The sequence below is a fragment of the Lycium barbarum genome, chromosome 8 (assembly GCF_019175385.1).
Source record: "Lycium barbarum isolate Lr01 chromosome 8, ASM1917538v2, whole genome shotgun sequence".
Lineage (NCBI taxonomy): Eukaryota > Viridiplantae > Streptophyta > Magnoliopsida > Solanales > Solanaceae > Lycium > Lycium barbarum.
In genome coordinates this window covers 119,012,903-119,028,625 of record NC_083344.1, presented here as the reverse complement: position 1 = coordinate 119,028,625, position 15,723 = coordinate 119,012,903, and the positions used below count along the sequence as shown (strand labels likewise).

Genomic DNA, 15,723 nt, shown 5'->3' with positions numbered 1-15,723 from the left:
TGGCTCTCCAACATTGCATGCATGACTTACGGTTTCTGTATCTTTAGCTTCTCATCATGATGTTACAACTGGGGGCGTCAATGGTTTGGTAAAAATTGACTTAGCCGATCGAACCGTACCAAATTGATTATTAGGATTTTTTAATAAAACTGGACGTTTTTTATATAATTTTAACCGTACAGAAAAATTGGGTAGGTTTTTTATTATATAAAAATAAATCAAAAAAATATTGAACTGTATCGAATACATTTGTGTGTTAAAATATACGGAAAAGGCTCATAAATAACCAATTTTCACTTTTGGGTTTAAAAATACCCCTAAGGTTTGTTTTTGGCTAATAAATGCCCTTCCAAACTAACTGGTGAACTCAATCTAACTTGACTCTTTTAAAAAGTCACGTGGCACTTTCTGATTGGTCCCACATTGTAATTAGAACCCACCCGAATTTTAAAAAATTTGAAAAATTGATTTAAAAAAAATTATTTTTCAGATTGTTTTTTAAAAAATTGTCATGTAGACACCACATAGAATAAGTTAAATGTCATGTGGCGTCTATGTCGCCCAATTCCAATTACTAGACTTGTTTATGTGTAAATATGTTAGAAATGAGGAGTATTTTTGAAACTTTGCTAACGGTAGGGGTATATTTAGCCCCAACTTGTAACGAGAGGGGTATATTTGACTACTTTGGCTAACGAGGGACAAAATTAGCCAATGAACTAAAGTAGAGGGGTATATTTGACCCTTAATTTAATAAAATATTAAATTTTTGGCCTTGTGCCTCGGGTGATGGAAATGATTACAAGTTGGCAACAAGTAATTAATACTAAATTCCCAACTCTGAAACCTGTTATGTTACCTTATTGAAACTAAATTAGTTGTAACACCTCGAATAGTAACCACTAAGTTACAAGGTATTCCAACAATCTTGAGTAATAAGCTACAAGGTATTAGACTCAGTTCATGTGTCTCATCTTGATTGATTACTTTCCGCTCGTGTGATCAAAATATTTTGTCTTTATTTAACATTAGTGTGATGGATCTCTATTCTTGTCGTGATTCATGTTTTCACGATTCTTCACCTTTTAAACAATAAAATGTCTAGAGAGTTTTTACCAAAGTCTTATAAAAGTATGCATAATATCATGTACAACTTCTACTTGTTTCTTTATATGACCTTTTTTTATAAAAAATACTGAAAAATAAACCGAGCCGTACCAATATCGAAGAAAAGCCAAGATGATGGAACGGTTTCAAAAAGTCTAATTTTGGTTATACAAAATAATACCAAAAAATTAATATTATATATATATATTATATAAAATAACCGTCCGAACTGTACTATCGAGACCTCTAAATTGATGCTGATGACGAAAGCTTCTTTGGAGGTGGTGATGCCTATGCTTGTCTGGTTTCTTTTGATTTTATGCTTTTTAAGGTCTAACAGTAACATCACAGCTAAAAGATGTGATACCTATGTTTGTCTGGTTTCTTTTGATTTTATTTTTTCTCAGGTCTAATAGCAACACTACATCCGTGCCTTTCTGTTCTTCCATTTTTTTTTTTTTTTAATTTTTTTTTTATCTTTTCATTGATAATTTTAAGGCATCAATTGCCTAAGGTTGTGAGGTTTGTCCGAAGTCCGAACCTTTTGTTTCTCAGTGGTTTGCGATTGTTTTTTCATACCACTTTGAGATATCATAAATCCACTGACCCGACTAATCTCTAAATCAAGATAAAAGCTTCTCCCCCTTTGCTTTGCCAACATGGTGGTACTAGAATTTATTAATATTCTCTACGAGTTTATGATCGATTGTGCAACATGGTCATCGAGAGGAAGAGTTATTCCGTGCTGCATTTACAAGCGTGGTGAAGAAGTTGAAATTTAAAACAATACCTTACCTGAGTCCATACAAGTTGATGCTCAAGATATAAACATGACAACAACAACAACCTAGTGAAATCCCATAACGTGGGGTTTGGGAGGGTAGAAAGTACACAAACCCTACTCCTATTAAGGTAGGATGGCTCTTTCCGAAAGACCCTCGGCTCAATAGAACGCACAAAAAGAGGTCAGATAAGGCCAATAAATTCAAAGCGATATGAAAATGATAATAACGAAAGCGACTAAGCCATGATGAAGCAATTTGCAAAGGGACAGTAGCTATCACAGATAAAATAAGATAATCAAAGTACAGGAAATAACAGATAGTAGCAGAAATCAAAGCACAAGAAACAATAGCGCGATAATGCGACTACTAATACGAAAGGATAAACGAGACTATCTATTAGCCTTCGACCCTAATCTGAGTCCTTCATATCCTCCTATCTAAGGTCATGTCCTCGGTAAGCTATAACTGTGCCATGTCATGTCTAATCACCTCTCCCCAATACTTCTTTGGCCTATCCCTACCTCTTCTGAAACCATCCATGACAAATGATTCTTAATTAGAGGTTCTTAATTATTTTGACGTCCAACATAATGATTCTTCGTATTTGTTATTTATCCATTAATTTTCTTGCATGTTCATGTCCATAGTACAGTCAAAACTTCACATTTTGAACATTATCTTTTTTTTTTTTCTTGAATACTAGCAAAGATGCTTCTGAAAAAGCGGAAAAGAGATGGAGCACACGATTTAGGGTAATACTTCCAATTATGTGAAACAACCGAGTCATAAAGTTTCTATTGAGAATCTTATATTTGAAAGCTCTACTCGAGATTCAAAGGTGGTTTGCTTATAAGTTTTAATTTTTCTATTAGTAATACGTTTATAAATTATTTTTGTTTCAAAGATTATTTGCATGGAAATTATAGTGTCTGAAAGAAAACATGTGAACATTGAAATAGAATTAAAGAAGAAGGTTATCTAAAGTGCAGAATATATATACCGGTTTATTTAAAATCAAATCCCATATTTATGATTACATCTTTTGAGAATTCCTTTCTATTACTTCCTACATCCGTAAAGGAATTGGGATTGAGAGTAAATATAATTGGCAGATATATGATTTACATACGTAAAGGAGTTCGGTTAACTTCTCAAATAATAATAAACTGCGAACTATTATTTTGTAAATTTACTAATGATTTCACGCGGAAGGTACACTAGTATGACTATAAGAAACAAACTCTGCAAGGGCTATTGTTTCCCATTACAAGATTCATAGGCTATAACTCCTTAAAAGTGTTTTGTTTATGAATTTTTTTATTACATAAGGGGTAGGGGAGGGGAAATGGAGGAGGAGATTACAACGTGGGGATTCGAACCCTCACCAACAAGGTGAAAGTTCAGGCTGCCAACCAACTTAGCTACTAGATCCCTACTCATAGGCTACATCTCCATTGCAATTTAAACCAAATTTTATCATGAAAGTGAAGTCTATTCAAGGACTAAAAGCAACCATGGATTGAAAAGGAAATTTTTCTGCACCTAATGAAATTGGATACAAGTAACGCAAATGTCTGGTCAACTTATATTGCTCGTAGTGCATCACATGTACAATTCATATAAGTAATAAGTTGATTAGTTGTTCCATATAAGTTAGTGGAACGAGAAAATAGAAATGCACAAGTTGGCTTTGGTCTTGGTTCTTACGACGAGGAAAAAAATTCATTGCCATTGTATACATTTTTTTACCACATCATGTTAAGTTAACCTATAACATGTAATTTTCATACGAAGTCTGATATATGGTAACTAGGAAAATAGAATTAACCAGCTGTATTTTGTTAACTTGCTTTGTAAATATATATGACTTAATCATATCATGAAACCTGAGAGAGCACATTAACAAAAGGTATGATCCATGTCAATTAGGGCTATAAATTAGTAAAACGACCTGTGCTAGATCTTCTCCTCCTCCTGCCACGCTTTTGCATGCGCCAGAATAAGAGCATTAGACCTGAAAATATTGGCAAAAGTTCATAAGAATAATGACTGATAAGAGAACTGTGTGAATAGTTCACATAGTACAAAACTTGCACTTACCAATTATGGCAACAATTGCCGGCACAAACCAGTGACTAGCAGCTAGTAGAGGCATGTCAATCTGCAGTAACGGAAAATGAAATTAGCTAGTACAGTATCATATTGGGTGTGTAATGTATGAATTGAAAATGTTTTCTTGAAAAACACGTGGGGTTGTTACTTATTTTCTAGTGTTTGGTAAGTAAGCAAAAAAAGATGTTATCCCAAGAGCATTTATATGTGATCTAGCAAAACACTATGGGGGTGGGATGGGTTGCCGAGTGAGGTTTCAGGGTGGTGGGCAGTGGGATCGTCAAGGGGTGGGGGTTGGGAGGGTTGGGGACGTTGGGCGTGTGGGGAGGAGACAATGAACAAATTGAAATGTCACTTTTCGAACTTGTTTTCCTAGAGAAAAACTTTTGACCAACCGAATATGGAAAAAATCGAAAAACATTTTCTGGAAAATATTTTCCTCCATACCAAACACACCCTATATGTTAAAAAGAAGTTTCATAAACAAATGACAGCAAAAAGTTCTTACATCATCTTTGTAAAATGAACTCCAGTACTTGTTCTCAAGGGAGTCACCATTCTTCTGTGCTGAATCAGATATTAACCAAACTGGTGTTCCAACAGTAGAATTAAGACCTCTATCCAAGTCATCGAAAGGATAGGCGGGCAATCTGCGGTTCTTTACCCTGGCCGGTAAATTGTAACCCTTTGTTCCCCATACTTCAAATCTTGAGTCACGCCCGCAAATCAACTCCTTTCCAACAACACTAGAATACATAGAAAAATTCACGTCTGTTCTGCGTGATGGTAACTTCTTGTCGTCAACATATAATGGTGTATTTTGTCTAACTGAATCTGAGAAAAGTACAGGATCTTTTTTATTTGTGCTAGTAAAATCTAATATTTTCTTCAGAAGCCAATAACAATCGGTAACCATATGGCTGCTGTCCACACAGTTAGAGTCCCCATATACTGCAACTCGACCCCCACCAACCTCCACAAGACCAAGAATAGGTGAATCTATCTGCATTCATCATATATATTGCAAGTTAGATAGGGAGCTCAACTACTGCCTACAAAATTGACAAATTCTACTATCACTCCCAAAAGGAGGTTAATTGGAAAAAACATATTTCTCTTCCAGCGTACTTTGTGCAATTTAAAGCAAGCAACATCAAATACTTATTTGTTTATGATAATGAATGCTGAAAAACAATATTATGTCTAACAAAAGGAACGCTCCCTTCCAAAACAGCGGTATAAGTGTAAACATGCTTACGCTAACACACTTCGAACTGCTTCTGCATTGGATTAGAGTACCCTAAAGCACTACAGCCTCACAGAGATACTCAATATTAGTTCAGGAATAAGCTAAAAGAGAGAAGTTATGACGGTGCCATCTAACTCTTATTAAAGAATCTTGTGGCTTCTATGAACCTAAATGAGAGGGATACGCCAGGATTTTTTTTTATGAACAGCCTTCACAGCTCACCTTCGTCGTGCCAGGAAATATGACATTCTGAGTGGCCGTGCTCTCTGATCTATCCAGGAATGGAAAGCTGTGCAAGTATCCACCCCTCGGGAACTTCAAAATATCAGTCCCAGATGCATAACGGTTCTGTTTACTGGAGAGGACAAAATCACCATTTAGAATTTTATCACCAAATGCAATCCCAAAGGTAGCCAAAAGATCATTCAAAGCAGGAACATTGGCGCCTCCCGTGACTGGTGTCCACCAGCTATGTGTATTACCATCAAATAACCTCATCTTTACCATTGCATCCACATTATACCAGTCAGCAAATACAGCCAGACCAAGACCTGAATTAATGACATCATCCCTTAGCTTCTTTATCTCTTCAGGGAAGTACTCATCCTCGAGATCCACCAGGAGAAGCGTCCCATACTGGTTCGCATCAAAACACGTGAGAGGGGAGCCAAGAGTTTCGATATAGTATCCAGCATCTCTTAGCATGTCAAACAGTAAATGGAAGTTTGTATGCAGGTGATCACCATGCCAGTCAAGGATGTCATTCCTAACATCAAAGGAGTCTATCGGAATATAACCAGGTGGATACTTGATACTGTGAAATTGATCCCATAATATCCGTACAGATCTTGGCGGTGTAGGAATCACTTGCAGTTTCAGGTGCAGGACACAGGTGCTACTTCGCTGACTCTTTTCGCCTACAGCTGGTGGGCTGTAGATTTTGACAGTTATATTGCCTTCAATTTCTCCTGAAAACTGAGCTCCTTCTTCTTTGATTTGCATGTGTAGTGCTAGATAACCACTCCAAGGCCAAATGACATCTGAATAAGTAAAACGGATGCTAAGAAGGTTACCTTCGTCATTAGAAGGATGCCATGTAGGTGGGTTCTCAACATAACCAATTACACCCATTCCATTTAAAATAGTGGCATTAAATATAACTGGCATTGCACCCGCATAAAGTGGTTGACGGCAAAATGGCCAAGAGTAAGGGCAATCAGTGTAATCAAGAACACCGGGAAAGATGCTTGCTCGAGGTTTATAGCTCTTTAAAATTTCATAGGACTCCAACCTGTCATTGACGTTGAAGGTTAACAAAAGAATTACTATGCACTGAATATCATTGAGCAGCAAACACAAATACTAAACTCACAAGTTAACCCTGCCAGCACCCTGCTCATATAAGTTGGGACCAGAAAGCTTTGTCGCCCCCTCAACCAGCGCTTGTTTGACGCTGGCTGGATTTAGAATGTTCTGTCGCTTGTTCTCAGTTACGATGCTAACAAGGAGGCAAACTATACCAGCAACCACAGGACTGGCCACGCTTGTGCCAGATAATCTTTTACAACCTGTGCTAGTTTTGGATCCCATAATCTCACGTCCATAAGCAACAAGGTCTGGCTTCACACGACCATAACTGCCAAGGCACAGTCCATGAGTTACAAATCTATGGTTTGATCAGACATGTGTAATTATTTAACTGTTGTTAGAAAAGCAAGCAACAACAACTACAACCCTCAGTCCTAGTGGCGGAGCCAGAAATTTTGGTAAGGTTGTTCAAATGTTGACGAGCATATAATTTGTTTCCGATGAATGAGTGCAATGAATTTTTTTTAACATCATCACTGCACACCCGCCTAAAAATTTATGGTCCATTTGATTTCGCAAGTTATTCTTGATAAATTTCATTGCTAGAAAACTCTTACGGTGATTACAGTATCAAATGACAGCAACAACAAACAACAACATACCTAGTGTATGTAATCCCACAAGTGGAGAACAAGAAGGGGCAGTCCGAGAATGTTACAAAGCGAGTGATAACGACTAATTAATCTTCTTCGAAAAAAAAAGGACAGAGAACAAAGTTGGATAATTAAAATGTTCACAGATGCAATTAAAAAAGAAAAGAGAACAAAATAAGTGGTCGCTAACTTGCTATTAGATCTCGTTGTCTTCTTTTTAACAATACGTCTTCTTCTTTTCTAGGAAATAGGAAGGAAAGAAGAAAGACTAAAGGAGCTTCAATAAATGAGTTCAACGTAACTCCAAACCAACATAGGAATAAACCAAATGCAAATCATAACTCAACTACAAATAAGTTTAGTCGGAACATGGAAGAAAATAAGTGCAAATACAAATCAACCAAGTAGCTTCAGACATTGTTTGTATGTTTTCTTTTAAAGAAAGAAGATGACTAGCGTTTGATGCAAGCTTTAACCGTGACTTTTAGGTAAAATTGAACACCCTTTACCTCTAAGCTATCTATCTTAATTATTTTAAGGGTGTTCAAAATTTAATTTATATCCAGTTAATTATAATATCTAATCCATATACTAGTACTATTTTCCAGCCAAGGATGTCCAGATGACCACCCTTGGCCATGAGTGGCTCCACCACTGCTCAGTCCGGAACAAGTTGGGTCAGCTATATGGTTTGATCAGACAAGTTTTATCATTGAATTTTTATTAGCAAAGCAAACAACAACAACTATGACCTCAGTCCCAAACAAGTTGGGGGCCGGCTATATGAATCGTCACTAGCCATTTTTCTCCAATAAACTCATCGCAGGCCAAGATTACACGAAATCAAAATAAAAAATATTAGAAGTTCTCTATATTTTCTTCTAGCATATGAATCTCTGACAGGGCTAAGAGACTCTTAGAAAACACAGGACACCTAAAGTAAACATGCTAACTTATTCGAAAAGCAAACGCCTAAGGAATTCAAAGAAACAAAGAAAAAACAACGAACCGTTACTTTTGAATTGCTTCTTTTCATGACCAAAAAAAAAAAAAAAAAAAGCAGCAGCAAAGAGCCTATATTTCATGTTTGCAGTTCATCTGTCTTCCTTCTCTTTTATCCTTAGAAGCTGAGTGTACTGCAAAAGAGGCATTGAACAGCTGTTAGTTCCTCCTATTCATCCACAATGCTTTTGCCATTTTTCATCCATCATTTTCCACAATGCTTTTGCCATTTTTCATCCATCATTTTCCGCTCAGCAGAAGTTCGCTCGAAACATCACAACTATGGATAGAACAAAGCTCATAAAATGCTGATCTGTTTTAGAAGAACTGATCTTTTAAGGTATCTTCTTTTAATGAGGCTGGTGCATCCAAACATACTCATTAACTTCCTATGTCTTCATATACATAGCATTAAACTTTAATACAGGGAAGGATTTGTATGTACAAAGACTAAAAAAAGAATATACATAAGATAAAATAGTCAGCATACCCATGCGGAATCTCCCAGGTACTCATGCCACGTGAAGAAAATGAGGCCATATGATCACTATAATCAATAGCACCAACACCAATAACATCACTTTGATCTGCAGGATTGTTTAGAGTACCATGAAGTGGTCCATCATTTCCGACAGCAGAAACCATGATAATGTTATTTGCTGTAAGCTCCCAAACCTAACAAAAAATATTGATTACATTTATCAATACAAAGCAGCTACAAAGAGAGATTCTAGGGGATAAGGTTTTAGAATAAAAAGAAGCAACACAGAATGCATGCACTGCAAGTTAAGCAAGCACAAGAAGAGTGAAGTTGAGGTGGGACTAGACGAGATTTTCGTACCTAAATGCATATAATTTAGGTATCTAGGCTCAAATATCTAGGACAATAGTGTGATAAAAGAAGACGAGATTTTCGTACCTAAATGCATATAATTTAGGTATCTAGGCTCAAATATCTAGGACAATAGTGTGATAAAAGAAGATGTATCACATCAAATTAGACTAAGATGGTTAAAATTGAGGAGTGCTTCAACGTTTTGTGCGACAAGAGGATACCCATAAAGCCAAGTTCATAGGACGGTGACAAGATTAGCAATGCTAATTTGAGTAAGTGTTGAGAGTCATTGAAATGCAGACATTAAGATGAAAGTACGATTATACAAGATTACACATAATCATAAAAATGATTGCATCTGCAAGAAGGTGCAAGTAACACATTTGAAGGACAAAATAAAAGAATGTCATTTGAGATGGCCTTGAATGTCATAAATAGGCCTCCAAGGGCACTGGTTCTTACATGTGAAACCATGATAAATGGAGGTACTAAAAGAGACTAGGTATATCTACAATCTTTTCTTTTGGAATTCATACAAATTAGAAGTAGAAGATCTATATAGACGACATTGACAAGTAAGAATTAATGTAGACATGCTGGTGCGCTTATATTAGGTCTAGCGTTTACTAGGAGTCTTTTTAGTCTGTCCAGAAATTTGCATTTCAGTAGAAAAAGAACCTCTAGAATTATAGATGTCCATACTATTGAATACTGGACAACTCCAAATTGGGCCGAATGGATGGTGAGGAATCATATAGTCAACCCAACTAGTTAGGAATTGAGGCGTAATTATTGTTGTTGTTGCTGCACGTTCATCAATATAAAGATGAAAACTTCTGCTAACGCTGTTTCGTTTCCTGCCGAAAATAATGCTAATTTCAGTGAAATGAGAGGCTTAAAAACTCAGCATTGCTTCTACAAATAGAGTACTAAATTATTATATAATCCTTGTGAATAAGATCTCCATGCCATAGTCCAGTTTGCAAAATTCATAGATCTCATGAAACATATGCACCAATAAGCTCATGAAAGCTAATTAAAATCGATGCATTACACAAGGAAATATAATATTAGCATGCTGACAAATCAAATCAAATTTCTAAAACTTCCCAGACCACAAATTACACGGAAACTTAGATGACAATTATGTTGAGTCATGTAACAGCAGAAAGATCATTTCAATGCCTATGCTGTAGATGAAATGCACCTAGTACCATACAGTAAAAATAAACCAATAAATCAGCGACCTCACCTTCTCCACAAAAGGGAGGTCCAAATAATCAGGTCCACCTATGCTCAAATTCAGAACATCCATGTTGGTTGCAATTGCATAATTAAATGCATCAAGAAACCACGACGTGTAAGAGACCTGCAATAAACTGAATAAACATTTCTCATAAACTTGCTAAATTGATTACCATAAGATTGATCTTATTGTGTGAATAGACCCTCTTCCAAATCTAAATTCTTTTGCACTTCCCTTGTTGCATTCATTAAGTTCCTAAATTGTGCTACCTCAAAGGATACAGCTCTTGTTTTATATGATGAGAAATAATTTACCAAAAGTAACCAGAGATTCCTATGTTGGATGAGATGTCTTCACTGACAAAGGCAGAAGATATAAAACAAATAGTTGCATTTGATCATTCAAATCATAATAAGACAGCTGAAGAAATATTATCTGTTCAACAAACCTAGCGACTAATATGGACCCCACCACTGGTCTCAGGAAAGAGTATGAGATAAATAAGCATATCTAGGTGCATTCCAAGACTTTTACAGCAAAACTATGATAAGTTAGAGCTTGCAAAAATAAGGTTCAGAAGCAAAACTTGTTATTAGAAAGACTAGGCAGTTTAAAGTATCGTTTCTTCCACTGCAGTGCCAAAAAGGTTGTTTGGGGCTGAAAATGATTATTTCATTAAAGATTATGACTGCAACAATTTGCTGTATTAGGTCAACACTCATCTGGTGGATGCGGCACCGAAAACTGGAGGGGCCCGGGGAAGGATCTTAACACAGAAGGCATTCGCTTTGCTGCTAGCAGCTTAAGATGAAAGGGCCTACTTTTGATAACAGGAACCATCATTAGCACTCAGCAAGTATCAAACTTCTATAAAACATCAGTACAATAAATTAGAGGCACTAATCTAAGACACGAGATTGTTACACATCTTCAGACGTCAAGTCTCTGCTTACTTACACAGTTTAAGAAAGAAAAGCCCCATCACGCCCCCGAAAGAAAAAGATATGTAATACTTGTTCAAAAGCAATCCATTACCTGTGCATCTGTAAATACACGGAAAGCATAGATCTCTGTGTCGGGAGCAAAACCGAGGCATTCTTCATCCTGACCAGCAATGACACCAGCTACAAAAGTCCCATGTCCTACATTGTCATTCAATGTATCTTCATTGGTCCAATTTGTGCGCTCCTGAAAATTAATCAGGTAGCCCATTGTCTGTTATTGATGAGGTAAAACTGGTACCAAGATATATTAATTGACAAATATGTAAATGTAATTGAAAATGTCAAGCTTCAAACCACTTGATTTAACTAAAGCATTTCTTTGACACAAAAATTGTTAAAAAGAGACATGATACCTTGATATTTCGAAAATGCAGGTGACCAGCCCGAATGCCTGTATCAAAAATTGCCATTTTGACTTTAGCACCAGTAATCCCTTTTGACCAAAGTGCATGTGCCACAAAGAGGGATGTGACTTGAGATTTCTGCAAAGTAATCACACAGGATAGACAAAAACAAGTATATTTTTAAAAAGAGCAACAACAACATTCAACGTAGAAAAACCAGCAACAAGAGACTCAGTCACTCAAAAAATGCAGTCAAAGCTTTTCAAAAAGGAAGTTGACTTTGTTTTTCTCCTTGAGTGCCATCAGGAAGAAACAATCAATTAGAGGTTGTGGATTCAAAAGCTAATTCAGGAAACTTCAGAAGAAGAAAACAGAAATACGAAACAGTCAAACCGCATGTCACAATTCGTCTCCCTCCAATGACCCCAAAAGAGCACAATAATCTGATTCTGATTATTGACTTCCGTAACCAAACCTCGTAAAAGTTTCCTGATACCAAGTAGGACAGCTCATTAAACAAGTAAAGGAATGGCATATAGCCCATGATGAGATACATGATGTGTCTCTCACAAGGTGCATAGTTTTCTAATGGAATGCAGAATGCCTACTGATACTTAAAACCTTTGTTTCTGCTGAACGCTCTTTGGAAGAGCCAAACTAGAGCAAAGATAGATGAACAAAAACACTATTATGGTATAGGAAAGCAGACACACATGCCAAAGAAAAATGGCAAACTTTACTTTGTTTCATTATAACAAAACTTGCACATATATTATTATGACCCATCCAAATGATAATCTCCACCGCAGAATTCTATAACAGCAATATGCACAAAGAGCGCTAGTGATTATCTTGCAATACAACCTTCAAACACTTGTCCGGCGAGGTTTTCTGACATCCTTTTGGGTAATTTTTTCAAAATTTCCAAGTAATTCAGGAGTTTGGCATGACTGAATCAGTGCATTTTTTGGTGATTTATATTGCTGACATAGTTATCATTGATAGAGATAAGGAAAATTGCTAATGATACATCTATTTCATCATTCTAGACAAAGAAGCTGGCAAATTGTTGTGCTTTCTAGGCATCAAAGTTGTGCGATACAGATCAGGTATTGCCATCTCACCGCTTAAGTATGCTCTGACAACCTTAGAACATAAAAATGACAAACTGTAGTCCAATTCACACTCTTATATCTGATCCAAGCAATTTAAAGTGAGGCTCTTAGTGATCTAAGGATATATAACCGGTTTTAGTTAGAGGTGATTTGGTATCTTGGATGGATCAAAGAGTCATTGAAAGATTGAAAATTTACAATGATCAGTAAGATGGAACTTATGTGCAATAGTCAAGTGTCTCTTCATATTCAGTTGAATTTAGCGTGTCACGAAAGGACTAAACAAATAAAAAACACTTGTCACTTTGTCAGGGATAAGATAATCTGATAATCTCAGAAGACATTGTCACGAAGTTTGTGAAGTCGAATGCCGAGATTGTAGATATATTTACTAGTTCCCGAATTAGTTACATATGTAACAAGCTCTATACATATATACATGGGCTAGAAGGGGAGTGCAAATTCCCAGATGATAATACTTGTGCTTCTTATAAGTGTCCCACTTTTGGAAAAACATATACGCATTGTAAATTGAGCCCATAAAAGGAATCAGTCGTAAGACATTAGTATTCACGTATTCTCTAATCTTTCTCTTATTTTTTCTCACTACGGAGTCCCAAATCAAGGCAAATTACTAGAAAAACAGACTCTTGACTATACCAAAATAGGAAAAGGATAAAGAAAAAAGGTAACTGAAAGAGTAATTTCCTACGAACACATACAACGCAACATAAGTCATGATCGCAAAAGAAAGGTTGCATGCGTTCCAACAGCATAAATTATCAGCAAATGCATACATAACAAAACATAAAAACATCAGTGTACTTGCCTGCATCAATAGATGTCTGTTCCAGCCAATCTTCAATTTACTAGTGTTGGCCACCGCATAGTTTTGACCTTCACTGAAGGACATAGCAGTAAAAATCTTCCCTGGCCTCTTCTTCCCATTGGCAAAAGCCCCAATTTTGTCACTCTTCTCTTCAAGAACTTTCCTTTGATAGCTCAAATCCAATGAAACGTCTTTTACAAGATTCAATTCTATGAACTTTTCTAGCAAGATTTCTTTCACCGACTCATTGATTGCCACCAATCCAAAGTCAGTAGGAAATCTGGCAGCTGCATTTTTCCTCTCAATCCAGTGCCATCCCTTAAATTTCAAGTTATCTTGAAGATAACTCCAGTGATTGTCAGCATCCCTATAATGATAGAATCGAACAATATAATTTCTGCTATCAGATAGTTGCTTCTGGTGATGTTGCCAGTCATTGGGGCTACTAGAAATAAATGGCTCAGACTCTACTTGAGGGTATAAAGATGAGTCGAAGTGGATGAGCGTATACACCAAAAGTAAGGGGATAAAAGAGAGGGTGAAGAATGATTTTTGCGGAGTTTGTGGCATGTTTGCAAGAATAAAATATCACGCATTAGAACAATGAGGAGTAACCAGAGGTACTAGCCTGTACTTGAGCACAATCAAAATCCTGTTATCTAGTTTGCCATTGTACTTGAATGATAATAATTTGCTTTAATGGAAACTCTCATATCCCAACTCTCTAGAAACTATAACCCTCTTGGCCTCTTCAAAAGAAAGTCCACCTGCTTCAGGCTAATGCATGTCTTTAGCTAACAGTAAAATCACAAACCTCAGCATTAGTTTGAGAGAAATTCAACAGGAAAAAAAGGCTAAATTCCGTACCAAGTGATCAAAGGAGAAATTGGAAAAAAAAAAAAAAAAACTTGGATCAATATATGGATTTCTTGGATTCACTTGGGAATTATGCAACTTGAACTTATTGTAGGGATGTTTGTTTCTATACTTTTATGTACCTTCTTGGTACTTCTACTAATAAAACTTTTACCATATCAAAAAAAAAAAAAAAAAAAAGAGGAGAAACTTAAAAAATCCAGTCCTGGCAATAAAGGGTATCTCATTGTCTAGTTTTAACTGTATCTTACAAAAACAGAATATGATGAAGAAATGCTTAACCTTTGAGTAATTAAACTAGATCTACTCGTAATCTTAGGCCTTTATACCAAAAATATTAAAGAAAAAAAAATCTGCACATACTTTGAATATTGATAACAGAATCTCATATGCTTTCCACATAATTTTTGGACTTTAAGATCAATAATGTGGACTTTAACTTTAAGGCAAACAGACGTTACACTACTTCTCACTGCAATTCATCATTTCATGGACTAGTTTCTGGACAAAATCATCTCAAATTCGACAAACCAAAGGGGTTGTTATAAGTCAATATTAACCAACATTATGCTACTTGTCCTTTGAGCACAGCCAAAAAAAAAAAAAAAAACCTTTTTCTTTTTTGGTGCTTCAATTGTAAAGGATTGCACAAGTAAGACTTGTTTTAAAAACAAACCAACAGAATACAAATATACAAACTGATCAAGAACAATCACAAAAAGTGAAGGGTGATGAAGAGAGTTTGACAACTTACTGACAAGTTTCCAACGATTGCAAAAAAGGAAACAGTTTGGTGACACGTACAAAAGGTGACAGTGAGGACTGAGCGAGAGGGTTGGTGCATTTAAATATAAGTGACTTTAAGTTATAAAATTGAGCGAGGTGATTCAAGTTTTAATTATTGAGTATAAGTAATGATTTTTTATTAGTGACAAGTTTTAATTATTGAGTATAAGTAATGATTTTTTATTAGTGATTAAGGAGTTTTGAGCTTGCCCAACAGTTTTGTTTTTGACACTTTGACTCTCAACTTTATTTTTAACACTTTACCCTTAAATTTTATTTTTAACACTTTGTCCCTCGCCCTCACCTCACTCTCTGCCCCCTGCCTTTGCCCCCCACCCCCTACAAAAAAAAATGATTTTTTGAAAAGTTTTTTGATGTTTTTAGTTTATAGTAATAACTGCATTCACAAATATTGGGTTATATAGCAAACATTGAGGTTTCAAAACTTTAAGATATGTTTTTGGAAGTGCAA

At 36.0% G+C, this 15,723-nt stretch overlaps 1 protein-coding gene across 3 annotated transcripts; it reads right to left on the bottom strand.

The window, feature by feature from the left end:
- Positions 1 to 3,650: 3,650 nt before the first annotated feature.
- Positions 3,651 to 15,338, bottom strand: LOC132606906 (subtilisin-like protease SBT6.1). Of its 3 annotated transcripts, none has more exons than XM_060320585.1 (11): positions 15,220 to 15,338; positions 13,590 to 14,383; positions 11,655 to 11,783; positions 11,333 to 11,485; positions 10,304 to 10,420; positions 8,707 to 8,891; positions 6,626 to 6,889; positions 5,476 to 6,544; positions 4,513 to 5,007; positions 3,993 to 4,053; positions 3,651 to 3,906 (listed from the first exon to the last, which is right to left on the bottom strand). In XM_060320585.1, the coding sequence occupies exons 2-11, from the start codon at positions 14,157 to 14,159 to the stop codon at positions 3,824 to 3,826; spliced, it is 3,126 nt and encodes a 1,041-aa protein (XP_060176568.1). In that variant the 5' UTR covers positions 14,160 to 14,383; positions 15,220 to 15,338; the 3' UTR covers positions 3,651 to 3,823. The 3 variants fall into 3 exon arrangements, with proteins under 3 accessions (XP_060176568.1, XP_060176569.1, XP_060176566.1); XM_060320586.1 differs by lacking the exon at positions 15,220 to 15,338 and adding an exon at positions 14,829 to 15,198; XM_060320583.1 differs by lacking the exon at positions 15,220 to 15,338 and having other exon boundaries at positions 13,590 to 15,198.
- Positions 15,339 to 15,723: the final 385 nt, after the last annotated feature.